General features: G+C 36.2%; 1 protein-coding gene and 2 pseudogenes across 1 annotated transcript; all 3 read left to right on the plus strand.

The window, feature by feature from the left end:
* Positions 1 to 861: 861 nt before the first annotated feature.
* LOC121747887 lies at positions 862 to 2,213 on the plus strand (annotated as a pseudogene).
* Positions 2,214 to 3,895: 1,682 nt separating this feature from the next.
* Positions 3,896 to 6,479, plus strand: LOC121798717 (annotated as a pseudogene).
* A 1,996-nt stretch (positions 6,480 to 8,475) lies between these two features.
* On the plus strand, positions 8,476 to 10,310 carry LOC121802107 (cytochrome P450 94C1-like). Its single transcript, XM_042201684.1, has one exon. The coding sequence runs from the start codon at positions 8,545 to 8,547 to the stop codon at positions 10,039 to 10,041; it is 1,497 nt and encodes a 498-aa protein (XP_042057618.1). The 5' UTR covers positions 8,476 to 8,544; the 3' UTR covers positions 10,042 to 10,310.
* Positions 10,311 to 15,476: the final 5,166 nt, after the last annotated feature.

The following is a 15,476-nucleotide window of genomic DNA, read 5'->3' on the forward strand; positions in this document are numbered from 1 at the left end:
AGAGAGCATACTTTGGATGGACGACCAAGAGTATTGTCAGAGAAGAGTGACATACGAAGCATAGGCTCCACGGAGTTCGGCAATAACTCGGTGGAGGTGGCATGGTTTGAGAGTATGTCACCGAGGAAAAAACCCATGAAGAAACATAAAGGAGCTTGATGGTTTCACGTCTTCATTGTTAGGGTCTCCAAAAAGGAGAAATAAATTTAGGCCTAATGGTTATTAGGCTCAAGAAATAAAAGAAATGAATGGGCTCATAGTTTGAGCTAGAATGGGCCGAGAATGGTCTAAATTTGGCTCCTCGACATGAGTCAAAACTGTCTGAATTAGCTCCTCGACAAGAGTCAAAACTGTCTGAATTAGCTCCTCGACAAGAGTCAAAACTGTCTAAGATGGTTCCTTGATATGAGTTAAAACTTTCTAAGATGACTCCTAGATACGAGCAAAAACTATCTAAGATAGCTCCTAAATATGAGTAAAAACTATTTAGACAAGCTCTCGGACACGAGTTAAAACTATCTAGATTGACTCCATAAATGAGTCTAAACTTTCAATGATGAATGAAGAGCTCCTTGATAAGAGCCTAAACTTTCAATGAAGAAAAATTGAAGAACTCCTTGAAACGAGTTTAAACTTTTAATGATGAATGAAGAGCTCCTTGAAACGAGTCTAAACTTTCAATAACTATTTGATACGAGTATAAATTATCAATGATGAATTGAAGAAGCTCTATGATACGAGCATAAACTATCAATGTAAATTGAAGAACTCTTAAATACTAGTATAAACTATTTATCAAACTAAAGATCGTGCAAGTTAAGTGTCGAAAAACTCGATACTCAACTTGAGGGGGAGTGTTGGAATGATGAAATCAATTAATTGAAGAACAAGAAGGAAAGAGATGGAGTTATGGCAAAAATAAAGAAGGATATCAATTAAAGATTATGAAAGTCAAATAAAAAGGATATTAGTATAATTAGAATATATTTTCCATGTATAGCTAGAATTAGAGCCTATAAAAGGTTGTGTAACCATTAATATAATCAATTCAAGTCATTCATAATGTAGTCTTTAAAGTTCTCCCCATCTTTTACTTTCTGCAATAATCTTTTATTTTCTGCATTATATTTTCTAACAACTACTATTCATTTAAAAGTGTAATTCATGATTGTGGCGTTGGGCAGAGAGAATGAGGAAATGCTCAAGACATTGGTGGATTTGGGGTTTGGGCAGTTGGTTTCTTTTGATCTTGCAATCATGACCTTTTCTGCTTCTTTGGTTTCCACTCAAGGTACTCTTCTACTACTACAACTAGTAATGGATCGAATTGTTTTTAATTTCAAACAAGATGCATATTATTAATATTGGTATATTTTTAAGCAGTAGATGCACCTCTTTTTCTGTCCTTCACTACATACTCTTCTGTGGAAGCATCACGCTCTATCGCCGCCAGAAATTGATGGTAGGAGTAATTAAATATATACACCTCCAATAATATCCTCATTCCTCTCAATCTTGGTGATGCAAATAATCTCAAAATGCAGGTTCCATGGTATTGCTATGCCCTCCTTGGATTTGTTGACGTCCACGGCAATTATCTTGGTAAATATCGTGGGGGTAATAGCCATTTAAATCAAGAAGTTTGGTCAAATTCTGGTCTGTCTCATGAACTTCGTGTTTTAATATTGCAATTTGAAAGTTAATTTATGGGACAACATACCAAAATTTGACTAAACTTCATGATTTAAATGGCTACTAACCCTATATCTTTTTTGGTTTCCATTACTAATTCATGCTTATTATCCAAGAAATAAATAAACAATGTGGTGCAGTTAATAAAGCATTCCAGTTCACATCCATCACCAGTGTAACCATACAAGATTGCTGGACAATAGTTTGGTCTATCATTCTTACATGGATGTTCCTCGCCACAAGATTTGTGTTGTAGTGAAAAATTTTGTGTTGTTACTTAATGATGAGTTATGCTGTTTATGCTGTGTCCAGCTTTCTGTTCTGCACACTTATGCCTTTTGTTCTCAAGGTCAGTCGGATCCGGGTTTTAATCTCGTTTTCAGTATCATCAATGAATCGTATTTACGGAAGTTTTAGTTTGGTAACGCAGAGGAGTGGAGCAGCATTTTTCAATCTTTCCATGCTTACATCTGATATGTGGGCTGTTGTAATTAGGATATTCATCTACAAGCAGAAGGTTGTAGGTTTGGAAATGGAATGTGGTGATTTTTCTATTAATCTACACTTAAGTTGAAATTTGTTTTGCAGCTATTTGGCCTTTTTAATCGTTGTAGTTGGAATTGCTATATATGCGAAATCGTAAGTCAAGGCGGATTGGATTAATTTACCACATTTTCTTACGTTAAATTCATTGTGTGTTGATAGATTTTCGGGATGAATATGATGATGATAATTTGCTTTGCAGAGAGAAGGATCCAGAGTATCATCTTATTGATGACGAAATTCCTAAATACAGTATATAACAAGAATTTAGTGAAAAGCCTGTTGTCAATCAATTCAATAATCTTTCGAAGAAACTTTCTTAATATTAGATGAAATCATTTAGAAGAGACGAGCTGAAACAAGTTTTGCATATTTATTAAAATTGTGGTAGCTCATGAGTACTTTACTTCATGGAAAATATTCTTTATATTTTTTATTTTGAGTAGTCCAGTTTCTAAAAACTACTTATTTTTTATTGGCAAGTTTTCATCTCTAATTTTATTTCCCATTAACCAAACATCTTCTATCTTTCTTAGATTTTCAATTTTGCATTAGTAATACTTTTGACGCTCGCCTCACTATTAGAACTATTATTTTATTTGTGGACCGAGGTAGTATGTATTATTACTAGAATGATTGTGAATGGGAAGCAAAATACAAATGGAATAAAACATATAGCTCAACTAGAGTTGTCAACTGGGCCGGGCTAGCCCAGCTCGGCCCAGGCCCGACGAGGCCCGAGGGTGTTGAGGCCCAGCTCGGCCCAGGACCAGGGTCTGAAACGAGCTGTGCCGGGCCGGGCTTATTTTCATATATCTCAACCCAGCCCAGCCCAGACCCACTTGGTCAGTGGGCCGAGCTGGGCCGGGCCGAGCTGGGTTGGGCCGGTCTGAGTTAGAATCTCTCTTCCACTCTCTTTATCACACGCACACGAACTCACGAAACGAGATACTGAAAAGGGATGAGTTTGATTATGGCTGAAACCGACGGAGGAAGGGACGCGAAAGCACTGTTAAGCTCTTCCATCCCTTCCGGAAAGGACACCGTCTGGTTTGATGTCTCGTCTCTCTTACATCGCGCCTGCCACAGTCCGTTCCTCTCCATGTCTCTTTCTCAATTGCGATCACTATATTTATAAATTGGACTAACAGGGTTGCCCCAGCCTTACTCCGTTTAATACATTCGTTGATTTCTTAATGTATGTAGTTAATTCTTTTCAATTGCTGTATGGATTCCCGTTTTCCGGTGTAAACGATGTATTTTCTTAGGGAATATTTCTATGTATGTATGTTTTTCTGATGCAGCAAAACTAAGCTGGAGTTTCCATAGGGAATACAATTACATGTATTTATAGGAGTGGGTTGAAGCTGGGCTGGGCTGGGCTGGGCCTGGGCTCGGGCTGGGCTGGGCCTGGGCCTGGGCTGCTAGCGGGCCTGGTCCTGGGCCGGTCCTGGGTTTACAAATAGGCCCAAATAGAGCCCGTTACACTCAACAAGCCCAGCCCGAGCCCGTTCCATTCCTCTAACGAGCCGGGCCTGGGCCGGCCCATACCGGGCCTGGGCCGAGCTGGGCTGGGCCAGCCCGGCCCAGTTGACAACTCTAAGCTCAACTTTACAGGAGTGGCCGGGCTATATAAATATGAAAATAGTTGTTACGACAGTTTTTTGTATTTCCAATGGCATCTACTAAGCTCTTCCTCCCTTTCTTCTATGGCTGCTTCCTCCTCTCCTTCTTCTCCTACATATGCATCCATGCTTCGCCTCTCAACCACCAGATTTCCCATCCCGGTTTCAGACCGACAAAGCTATTCGTATTCGGAGACTCATACGCAGACACCGGCAACCTCAGAAAATCACTAGGAAACTCATGGAACCAGCCTTACGGTACCACCTTCCCTGGAAAACCCGCCGGCCGCTTCTCCGACGGCCGCATCCTCACCGATTTCATTGGTAACATATTATTACTACTTAATTATCTTTCTATTCACTTTATCTTTTTCTGCTTTCTCTTCACCAACATGCTTTGCCTTTGCTTTTCCTTTTCCTTTTTTTCGTTTGGTGGACTAACTTAATCATTTTCTACCCCTCCATTATTTTACTTAAAAAGTGGTAACATAATTTAAATAGTAGTTTCTCTTTACCATCAATTAGTGTAACACACATGCACCACTTTAATTTTTTACTGCTATCTGAATCTCAACTTTGTTGATGCTTTTAATTAGCGTATGGATTAAATACTAACATAGCTGTCATATGTAGTTACTTCATTAATTTGCTAGTGATGTATGTGTACCCGATCTCAATTATTGACCCACCAAATATTGTTGTATAATTATTATCTTTAATATCACGTTGTCTTTTCTCGAATTATAGTTTACACACGATTTCCACTAAATTATAGTCTAATGTTCCAATTGTGGGATAAATAAACAGCAAAATTCTTGGAAGTGAAGTCTCCATTAGCATACGAATGGATGGAAATGGGTGGTAAAAAATTGAAGAATGGGCTGAATTTTGCATATGGAGGGAGTGGTGTGTTTAACACACTTGGAGATTTATTGCCAAATATGAGTACTCAGATTGGATTTTTGGACAAACTTATGCAAAATTCTGTCTACACCAAATCCGATTTGAACTCCTCTGTTGTTCTTGTTTGCCTCTCCGGCAACGATTATGGTGCTTTTCTTGCTCAAGGTGGAAAAACTATGCAGGTAATAATTCATTTTCTTTATTCATCAATCATCAACAAATTCAAGATACTCCTCTTTTTGGTGACTTTATGTTACAATACTACTTGGGAACTATTATTGTGTGCCTTTGTTATTGGATTCCTCTTTCCTTAAAATAAAATGACAAGTTGTGGGGTGAGAGACTATTCGAATTATAAACGTCTTTTCTCAAAAGAGGAGTGCCAGCTCTTATTGATAAGTTGGATTTCATTGTCATTGGATTGAAAATATGAAGTTACACTTTGTATAGGAAATGATAAGGAATCGTTCAGGAAAATAGCATCATAAATAGTGGGCAGCACATGTCTAGTGATTATATTATTATATTTGTATATGTACCTGAATCTCACTTATCCATAGTTTAAGTAATTAGATTCCATCCAAACATATATCCTCCTCCTCATCATCATTTTTTTTCACAATAAAGTCAATGAAAATGAACATTATTATTACAACTGATCAATAGGCACACATGTTCATATATTATCATTTTATTACTCTTTGAATACTTTTTTTACAAATGATGCTACTGAAAAAATGAGAATGATTAGTTCTAAAAGGTGATGATGTTGGGCAACCGACTCCTCTAACTTTGGTGAATGCATTTATTGTAAGTGATCGACATAAAATCATTTATTCCTGTCGACATAAATCCAAGCAAATTAGGTGTGCCCATTATTATTCACTAGTACTAGTTCAAGATTTGATCGTTAGAATTGGTAAGCCTTGATTAATACTATAGCATAATTGATTGACACAGGATCTACAAGAGTTCATCCCTAGCGTGGTGAATCAACTAGGCGCCAACCTGAAACGGGTCCAACAACTCGGCGCGACTAAGGTTGCGGTCTCCAACCGTTGGGCTGCCTTCCTCGTACCACACTGGATTCATCTTTCCAAATGTGCAACACCACCCAAAATCAGGCAGTAGCTTACCACAACCTTCTCTTGCAGCAAACCGTCGCGAAACTCAACAACGACTCACAAACTTCCACCTTCTTCATCATCGATCTCTACGCCTCTTTTACAACCGTGCTCAACCAAAATCCAGACTATCAAGGTATGTTTTAATTAATTTTTTTTTAATTTTTTATAAATAAATGCGAACGTTTTGTATACGTAATTGATTTTGGATTAGGTAAATTGAGATTTGAGACTCCATTAAAGCCGTGTTGCATTGGGATGAATGGCTATTTTTGCGGTGGCGTGGATCAGAAAGGTGAGAAAATGTATAGGGTTTGCAGTGATCCGAAATCTGCATTTTTCTGGGATTCGTCACATCCAACTGAGGCTGGATGGCATGCCATTTACACCACCTTTAAATCTAGTCTTCAACAAGCGTTTAAATTTTATTAGCTTTCTTCCAACCCCGGTCTCGCCTTGCCTTGCCTTTTATGTATCATGTGTTTTGTTTTGTTTTGTTTTGTTATGTTTTCATCCAATCTTTGTATGTCACATTAAGTTGTACCCAAATATTGCTTATATTAAAGTACATGGTAGAAGTATTGTTAAATTAGTTCTTACTCTAATACAACTATATCTATAGTTGTACTCTATTCGTATTTTAAATTCTGTCATTATTTCTGCCCCTCTTACAAATTTGTCATCATTTTTACTATATTTTTAGTGATAGAACTAATTCATTTCGTTTACATTTTATTATAAAATGAATTTGTTTTTACCGTAACTCAGGTAAATGTGTAACAATATTTGGTGGATGGAGTGGATATTTAACTAGAGGTCAGACTCAAATAGAGACAAATTAGTTATATATCATTAATTACTAGTATGACACAAGAATCAAGATTTATTAGGTTTACAAAAAACTCACTTAAATTATTGACAAAAGGAGTGAAGCACCAAACCCAGAATCCCCCTTGCACGGCCCTCTTCCGACCAGATAGCTTGAGGGCTTGAGCAAGCCCTCACTGCACTCCTGCATAGTTTCAGAGATTGAAAATTGGAAAAGGGAGGAGAAGACTACCGTTAAGGCTTACAAGTTTTGGGCCAATTATTTAATTGCTGGGCTATCTTTTACTTTTAGATTTTTTGATATAATAAGTTAGTGAAGTCCTGAAGCAATTAGCACAAATGTTTTTTTTGTCAAAGTTTTGTTTCCTCAATGCCTTTTCATTTAAATTGGACCACTGGATAGTATGATAGAATTAGAATGCATTAAGGGTTGATAATTAAAAAGTAAGTCTTTTTTCGTTTAACATTAAACAAAACATAATAATGAAATTAATTATTAAATTATTTTCTTACTTTCTTAGCAAATATAATAAAATTTGTAGTACATACTTTACGTGTAGAATTAAATATTTAATAGTATTATTATTATTTTTTTTAAATTCACTCCCGACTTATTTAATTTTCTAATTCTGCCACTGCAAGTAATATGTAATTACTGGAGTACGATCAATGTTATATGTATTCCCTTCGTTCTAGGAATCCTATTTGTTTCTTAATTTAAGAATGTGTTTCTCATACAATTTTTATAGAGTTCATGAAATTCTAATACACAACTCTGATCACATATTTTATACTCTTTCCATCCATAAAAAATAGGTCAACAATGGACGGCACGGGTTTTAATGAGAAATTGGCAAAGTAAGAGGGGATGAAAAAATGAGTAAAGTATGAGAGGAGAAAAGTTGGGTACAATATGAGAAATAAACTTTCTATTTTGAAATGTGACTATTTTTTTGGATACCTCAAATTAAAAAATGAAACTTTTTTCATGGACGGGTGGAGTATTACCGAACACATGGATTGTAAGTTAGACAAAGCTTGAAAAATCGACTTGAGTACACAACGTATTCTGATCTCATTCAAATCATATTATGCTTGTCAAACTTGGATGGTATGATTTCACACCATGCATATCAAATTCAATCAATCCATACCATGTTTATCCAACGTATGTGATACCACTGATATGAATTCAAATCAAACATATCAAATCATGCAAAAAAAGATATTCATCATATGCATTCAGTCAATTCATGTCATAGATACCAAATTTGTATATACAAGTTTGGTATGCAATCTATGAATTAGTTAATTCATACTATGAATTTAGAGTGTATGCCTTCCGCAATTCATACTATGATAATACTGAAGAGAGACAATAAAGAAAATGAGGAAAATAGACTTTATTTTGTTATTCCCTCCATCCCTGAAAGTTTGTCTCATTTTTTCATTTCCGTCCGTCCTACAAAATTTGTCTCATTTTAATTTTTACTATTTTTTGTAGTGGACCTTATATTCCATTAACTCATACGTACTCATATTTTATTATAAAATTAATATATAAAAGTAGGACCCACATTCCACTAACTATTTTCAATTCACTTTTCATTATATTTCTTAAAACTCGTGTCGGGTCAAAGTGGAACAATATTTGGGAGAGGGGAGGGAGTATTTTAGATAAACTACTTTAATTTTTATATTTTCATTTTGTGTATTTGGATCATTACTGATATTTTTCCTCTTGACTTCATACATAGATTAAGATTACAACTCTCCTCCCATTGGCCTCCACTCTAGCTTGACTTCTTTATCCATTTTATTATCCTTCAATGGAGTCGGCATCTTCAGTCGTCCAATATTCTCACGCCTCGTGGTCATGGTTGCAAATTCTCTCATCCTTATCCTTTCTCACTTCTTTTGTGCTCCTCTTTTTCACAATGATGAGAAAGAGGGTTTGGTGCGATTGCGAAATCTGCCAGAGCTATAGCGAATCGCGTTGGAGGATCCAATTCGACAATCTCTGCGATTGGTACACGCATCTCCTCAAAAACTCTCCGAATCGGACGGTCCACATCCACGTTCTCAACAACACCATCACCGCTAACCCCGAAAACGTCGAATACATGCTCAAAACACGGTTTGATAATTTCCCCAAAGGCAAACCCTTCTCCGCGATCCTCGGCGATTTCTTAGGCCGCGGCATCTTCAACGTCGACGGAAGCTTCTGGAGATTCCAGCGGAAGATGGCCAGCCTCGAGCTAGCCCGCGTCTCCACACGCGCCTACTCGTTTCAAGTGGTGAGCGCCGAAATCCAGCAACGGCTAATTCCTCTGATGGCTTCCGCCGCCGACGAGATCGTCGATCTGCAGGAGGTTTTCAGGAGATTTTCCTTCGATTGTATTTCGAGAATTTCCTTCGGATTGGATCCGGCGCAGCTGGATTTGTCGCTGCCGCTCTCCGATTTCATCGCCTCCTTCGATCTGGCGTCGAAGCTCTCCGCGGAGAGGGCGATGGCGACTTCTCCGATTGTGTGGAAGGCGAAGAGGTTTTTCAACATCGGCAGCGAGAGGAGGCTGCGCCGCGCGATCGGGACGATCCACGCGGTCGCGCGCGATTTCATCAGAGAGCGGCGGAAGCTGGGGTTTTCCGATGGGAAGGATCTGCTGTCGAGATTCATGTGCAGCGTCGGCGATGATGAGGAGTTTTTGGTTGACATCATTGTTAGTTTCCTCCTGGCCGGGCGCGACACGGTGGCTTCCGCTCTGACGAGCTTCTTCTGGCTGGTGGCGCGCCACCCGGAGGTGGAGGCGGCGATTCTGGAGGAGGCGATCGGGGTTGATTCGGCCGATCAAGTGAGGGAGCTTCATTACCTGCATGCAGTGGTGTTTGAGAGCATGAGACTGTATCCGCCGATTCAATTTGATTCGAAATTTTGTGTGGAAGATGATGTATTGCCGGATGGGAGCTTTGTGAAGGGGGGAACTAGGGTTACTTTCCACCCCTACGCCATGGGAAGAATGGAGGAGATTTGGGGATCGGATTGTTTGGAATTCAAGCCGCGGAGATGGATCAGGGATGGGGTTTTTGTACATGAAAACCCTTTTCAATGCCCTATTTTTCAAGCTGGGGTAAGGGTCTGTTTGGGGAAGGAATTGGCGCTCATGGAGATCAAGACTGTTGCGGTTTCCATTTTGAGGCGGTTCCGGATCGAGTTGGCCCAACCAGACCACCCTCCTCGGTTCTCGCCGGGGCTCACGGCCACTTTTAGAGACGGCCTACGGGCTAGGATTCGACCTCGATCCAGTAATTACACCAATTTTGATTAAATGATTAAAATGTAGAAATAGGTATGTATGGCTAATTTTTTGTGCATAAGATATAGTACTCCTACTAGTATGTGGTATATATATATAAGCTTGAATTGCATGTGGCCAAATGGCATAAGCTCGTTTAGTTGCAGGCTTGAAAACTAAGCCAGTTTTTGCTGCTTGATTTGTGTAAGTGAATATTTACTTTGGGTGTTCGGTTGGCAAGATTAAATCTCATGATTAAATATGTATCATGTTTGGTTCATAAGATTGAACCCTTCAACTTAATCCTAGATGGATAGTATTATGATAATTAGTCATAGTCTCCTCCCTCCAACTAAAATAATCCCATAACTTAATCTTAGATGGATAGTCTCATGATATTAGTCATGACAATCGAACACCACCTTTATATATTTCATGTGAGATTAATATGTGATGATAAAGGTCTTGGATTTGAGTTTTCGACACGTACTTCAAAATTCCGCTCAGTTATAAATAAGAAAAGTAGACTATCAAATTGTATGTTAGTTATGTATATGTGACGTTATTGGTGCACTTGTCAATATTTATTTTTCTATTTTGAAAAGTTTAAACATAATTGAGTCATTTTATTTTTGACAAAAAAATAATTCTCTCACTTATTTTATTCTCTCTTCATTTTTCTTACTGTATTCTCTCCTACTTTATTAACCATCCACTAAACATATCTATGCTGAAAATAAATGTATCTATTAACAAAGAACGGAGGGAATAATTGCCAAAAGAAAAGTTAGCAAGGATTAATCTTGGGTTGATGATAAAATTAATTAGTCTCTGACACTGTTCAATTTTGCAAGATTATATTTTAGAATTAAATATGTATTTTGTTTGATTCATGAAATTGAATCTTACGCCTCAATTTTAGATGGATAATAATCATATAATAATTAGTCATAGAGATATATCTAATTAAAATAATCTTACCATTCAATCCTAAATTACAATTTATAATATTTTGTCTAACAAACCAAATAGCCACTTTTTGGATCTTTGGTGTGTGAAACCAACAGCAATAGTGTCCGGGCGAGAATCTTTCTTGGCAGGCATGTGCATCGAGTTTCAGGTAATTAAATTCGATTGGAGGTCGTTTCCGATTCAATCTTCGCTATTGTGATAAAAGATTAATTAATTATATGAACAAAATAAGTACACCTTGTAGTTGGCTTTCAAATATTGTAGCGTCAGATTTCAATTAATAATGGAAAATAGAAAAAAATAAAAGAAATCGGAAAAAAGATTTTTGGGGGACCATTACAGGAGGCGGTTCAAAATTTTACATCACCGTCAACATCAAATTAAAGTGAAAAATTTACGTATTTATCTGACGCAGAAACATGTATACGTGGGTATAGAAAACTGAACCAATAACTGGAAAAGAAATCGTACAAATCTGATTGCCTATCAACAACAAATCATGTCTTCAAGCATAATTATAGGTGTTTGTAATTATATATATTTAGCATAAGACTAAAATCCAATTTTGATCCCTTAGAGCATCCACAATGGGCGGATGATAGGCCGCCCGATGCCTCGGGTGCGCCATCGTTCGCCCATTGTGGGTGCCCGGACGATGCCCGATGCATCGTCATCGTCCGCGCCCAATAGATCGTCCGCGGACGATACGCGGACGATAGGGCATCGTCCGCCCATTGTGGGCGACGCGGACGATGCAACGCGTTTTCATTTTTTTTGAATTTTTGTCTATTTAAACATCGTTTGTCATTCTATTATTCATACGAACATTTCTCTCATCTCTCACATTCCATACGAATATTTCGATAATCTCTCACAAACAAAAATGAACCACGACGACGACTGGAGTACCTCGGAGGGCGTTAGTCGGACCTTGACGCGAACCTTATTTGATGTCGTCAATGACGCAATGGCGGATTGCTTAGCCGAAATGCAGCGCGAGGAGGACCCGTACCCGTCGTCGTTGAGAATGCGTATTTTTTTAATTCGTATTGTAATGTATTAATTTTAAATGAAATGAAGGTTTTTTTTTCCAATTTTTGTAGTTATTTAAATATTCAAATAAAGAAAATGCTTGGGGGCAGCCTTTAGAGCGGCTTATAGGGCGCCCCACTACAAGTAGAAGGGTAGGAGGATAAAATGCTGACGTGACGGTGCATATGGCGGGCTTTAGGGCGTCCCTTAGGGCGCCCCATTGCTAATGCTCTTACATTTGCTCTAAAATTCTTTTTGGTCTCATATATTAAGATTGTGACCTTTTAGTCCCTAACATATTGTTCTGGTATCTTTTGGTCACAAACATATTGCTTTGGTTCAAAATAACCATTTTCTGTTAAAATTAACTGTCAAAATGCTTGGTCAATTTAATTACTTAATTATAATCTAGGACTAAAGTCCAATTTTGGTCTCGTACATTTTCCATAAAATTCTTTCCAGGTCTCATACATTAAGTTTGTGATCTTGTTTTGGACCAAAATTTACCAAAACAATATGTTAGGGACTATAAGGTCACAAATTTAATGTATGGGACCAAAAAGAATTTTAGGGTAAATGTAAGAGACCAAAATTGGACTGTAGTCTTAGCTTAATTAGAGGTGTTTGTTAAACATACTTACAGTATTTTATTATAGGTGTTTGTTAAACATGATAGCCTTTTTTATTTATATTGTTAAACATTATTAGTACTCCCTCTGTTTGCAAAATGTTATCCACGTTTGACTCGGTACGAGTTTTAAAAAATATGAAGAAAAGTGAGTGAAAAAAAAGTGAGTGGAACGTGGGTTTCACATTTATATAATAGGTTTATAATATAATGCAAGTGCAATAGGTTAGTGGAAAGTGAACTCAATTTATCAAAAGATTAGTGGAAAGTGAACTCAATTTATCAAAAATTAAAAAAAAAAAAAACCACCGTGTACAACAATTCGCGAATAAATCGAATTAAATGGCAAAAATGGACAAGGACGAGAGAGTCGTAATTAAGATTGCATCAATCGGTCTTCCACGTCAGCTGATTATGATCCGACATTCGATTCGCTAGAATACAAATATGTTAAAACATTTTAGGTTTTGGTTCTTTTACCTAAATAGATTAGAGGATGTGGTGGGTCTTGATTGTTGAGGGCATGTCAATTAATTATGATTAAATATGATTATTATATCGATCGTGGTGCTAAATTATTGTCATTTGTCACCAATGAATAACCCATCACGATGCCTGTGAAAAATGTGCTTAAAATTTAGAGCGAACTACCCAAATACTTCCTGAACTATGCGTTTTACACGCAAATGATACCTAAACTTTTAAAATATCGTGGATAGTCCCTGAACTAAAGTATAATCACATTTATGGTACTTTTTCACTATTTATCACAATTTTACATCCAAAATGCCTCCAAGGCATGAAGGATATTTTTGTCATTTTACATCTAGGTACTGAATTTGATATTTTCTTTATTTCTCTCTAGTACCTAATATGATATTTTCTTATAATTTGAATACCTTAAATAATATTATTCACTTCATTTTTTCAATCACTTTATGTCAGATCATCTTCTCTCTCTTTCTCTAAAACTTTTTGAAACAAAAAAATTAAAATAAAAAATAGTACTCCCTCCGTCCCGGACTACTCGCACATTTCCTTTTCGGCACGGAGATTAAGGAATGAGTGTATAGCAAAGTCAACAATTGCGGCTGTAGGTGATAATTTTTACTAAAAATGGAAAGAATGCAAATAACTTGGGACGCCCAGAAAGAAAATAAGTGCAAGTAGTCCGGGACGGAGGGAGTATAAAATTCTTAAATATATTAATTATAAAAATTAAAATTATAAATTTAATTATTAAAATAATTTGTAGCAAATTTTATTTTGATTGTGATTTGATTATTTTTTTAATATTAAAAATTAGTTTTTTTAATTAACACTAAATTTTTTATTTTTAATAAATCCTAATTTTTTAATATTTAAAAAAACAATCGAATCATAATCAAAATTAAATTTGGCTACAAGTAATTTTGATAATTAAATTTATAATTTTAAATTTTATTCCATATTTAAAAATTTCATAGTAGTATTTTTTATTTTAATTTTTTACTTTCTAAAAATTTTAGAGAAAGAGAGAAAGAAGATCCAACATAAAGTGATTGAAAAAGTGAAGTGAATGATATCATTTAAGCTACTCAAACTATAAGAAAATATCATAGTTAGTAATAGAGAGAAAGAAAATATCAAATCCAGTACCTAGATATGAAAGTCCATAAATGCCCTTCATGCATTGGGGGCATTTTTGGTCCAAAATTGTGAAAAATAGTGAAAAAAGTATAAAAAATGTGATTACACCTTGTATAGTTCAGGGACCACCCACGATGTTTTTAAAGTTTAGATATCATTTGCGTGCAAAACGCATAATTCAGGAACCATTTGCGTAGTTGAGTCTAAAATTTATGATTCTCCTGATAATTAATTATATATTGCTCCTTTCTGGAACTAATGCGTGATCTAAAGGAAGTACTATTGTTTAATGAACATAGCGTTATATTATAATACTCCTATAAATTGCACAGTAGGGAGAAATTATAGGACTCCGTACTGTAGTAGTATTTTTTTAAAAAAAACTTTTAACTTTAGATATGAATGTGTCGATTTATTGTTCTTGATCAGTAATGTACTACCCATTAAATAGCTAGGTCCGTAAGTGCTTTATTGTTGGCCTTTAATTGACGCATGTGTCATGTCCATATGTCCATGACAATGATATGTACGATTTAAATGATTGAGCATATGCTTCATGTTGTCCATTTATGTATCACTTTACATATTTTATAATGGTAAGCTCTTTTATAAATAACATAAAAATTGAAAAACAAATGTCCTAAGTTCATTTAATATGGAAAATGTGCTGGAAACTTGGAATTTGAAAAAAATATGCCCTAGATTCAGATAATTATGAAAAATATGTTGGAAGCTGCTACCTAAATATAGATGTTTAATATGGAAAATGTGCTGGAAACTTTAAAATTGAAGAATATGCCCTAGGTTCAGATTTTTAATTTGAAAAATATGTTGGAAACTGCCGAATTTGAGGGGCCAAAACGTTTGATTTAGAAAGTTTTTGCCCTTTCACCTATTTGTAATCTTTAACCTTCACTAGTTTTTTTTTTTAAATTAACTCATATACGAAGGAGGAAATTACAAATAAACTCCTATACTATAGAAATGAGAAAATTACAACTGATGTCAAGAGGGCTCGAACTCGACACCTCATACAATAATGTCTAAGCTCCTTGCCGCTAGGACAAAGGCTCTGGACTTTAACCTTCACTAGTTGATTTAAAAGGTTTTTGCAATTTTGCCCTTTCACCTAGTTGTAACTTTAACATATTTATGTGATACTTTGAATATTAAACTTTTTAAACACTCTCATTTTGAGTATGAGTTT

The sequence above is a fragment of the Salvia splendens genome, chromosome 1 (genome assembly GCF_004379255.2).
Source record: "Salvia splendens isolate huo1 chromosome 1, SspV2, whole genome shotgun sequence".
NCBI classification, from domain to species: Eukaryota; Viridiplantae; Streptophyta; class Magnoliopsida; order Lamiales; family Lamiaceae; genus Salvia; species Salvia splendens.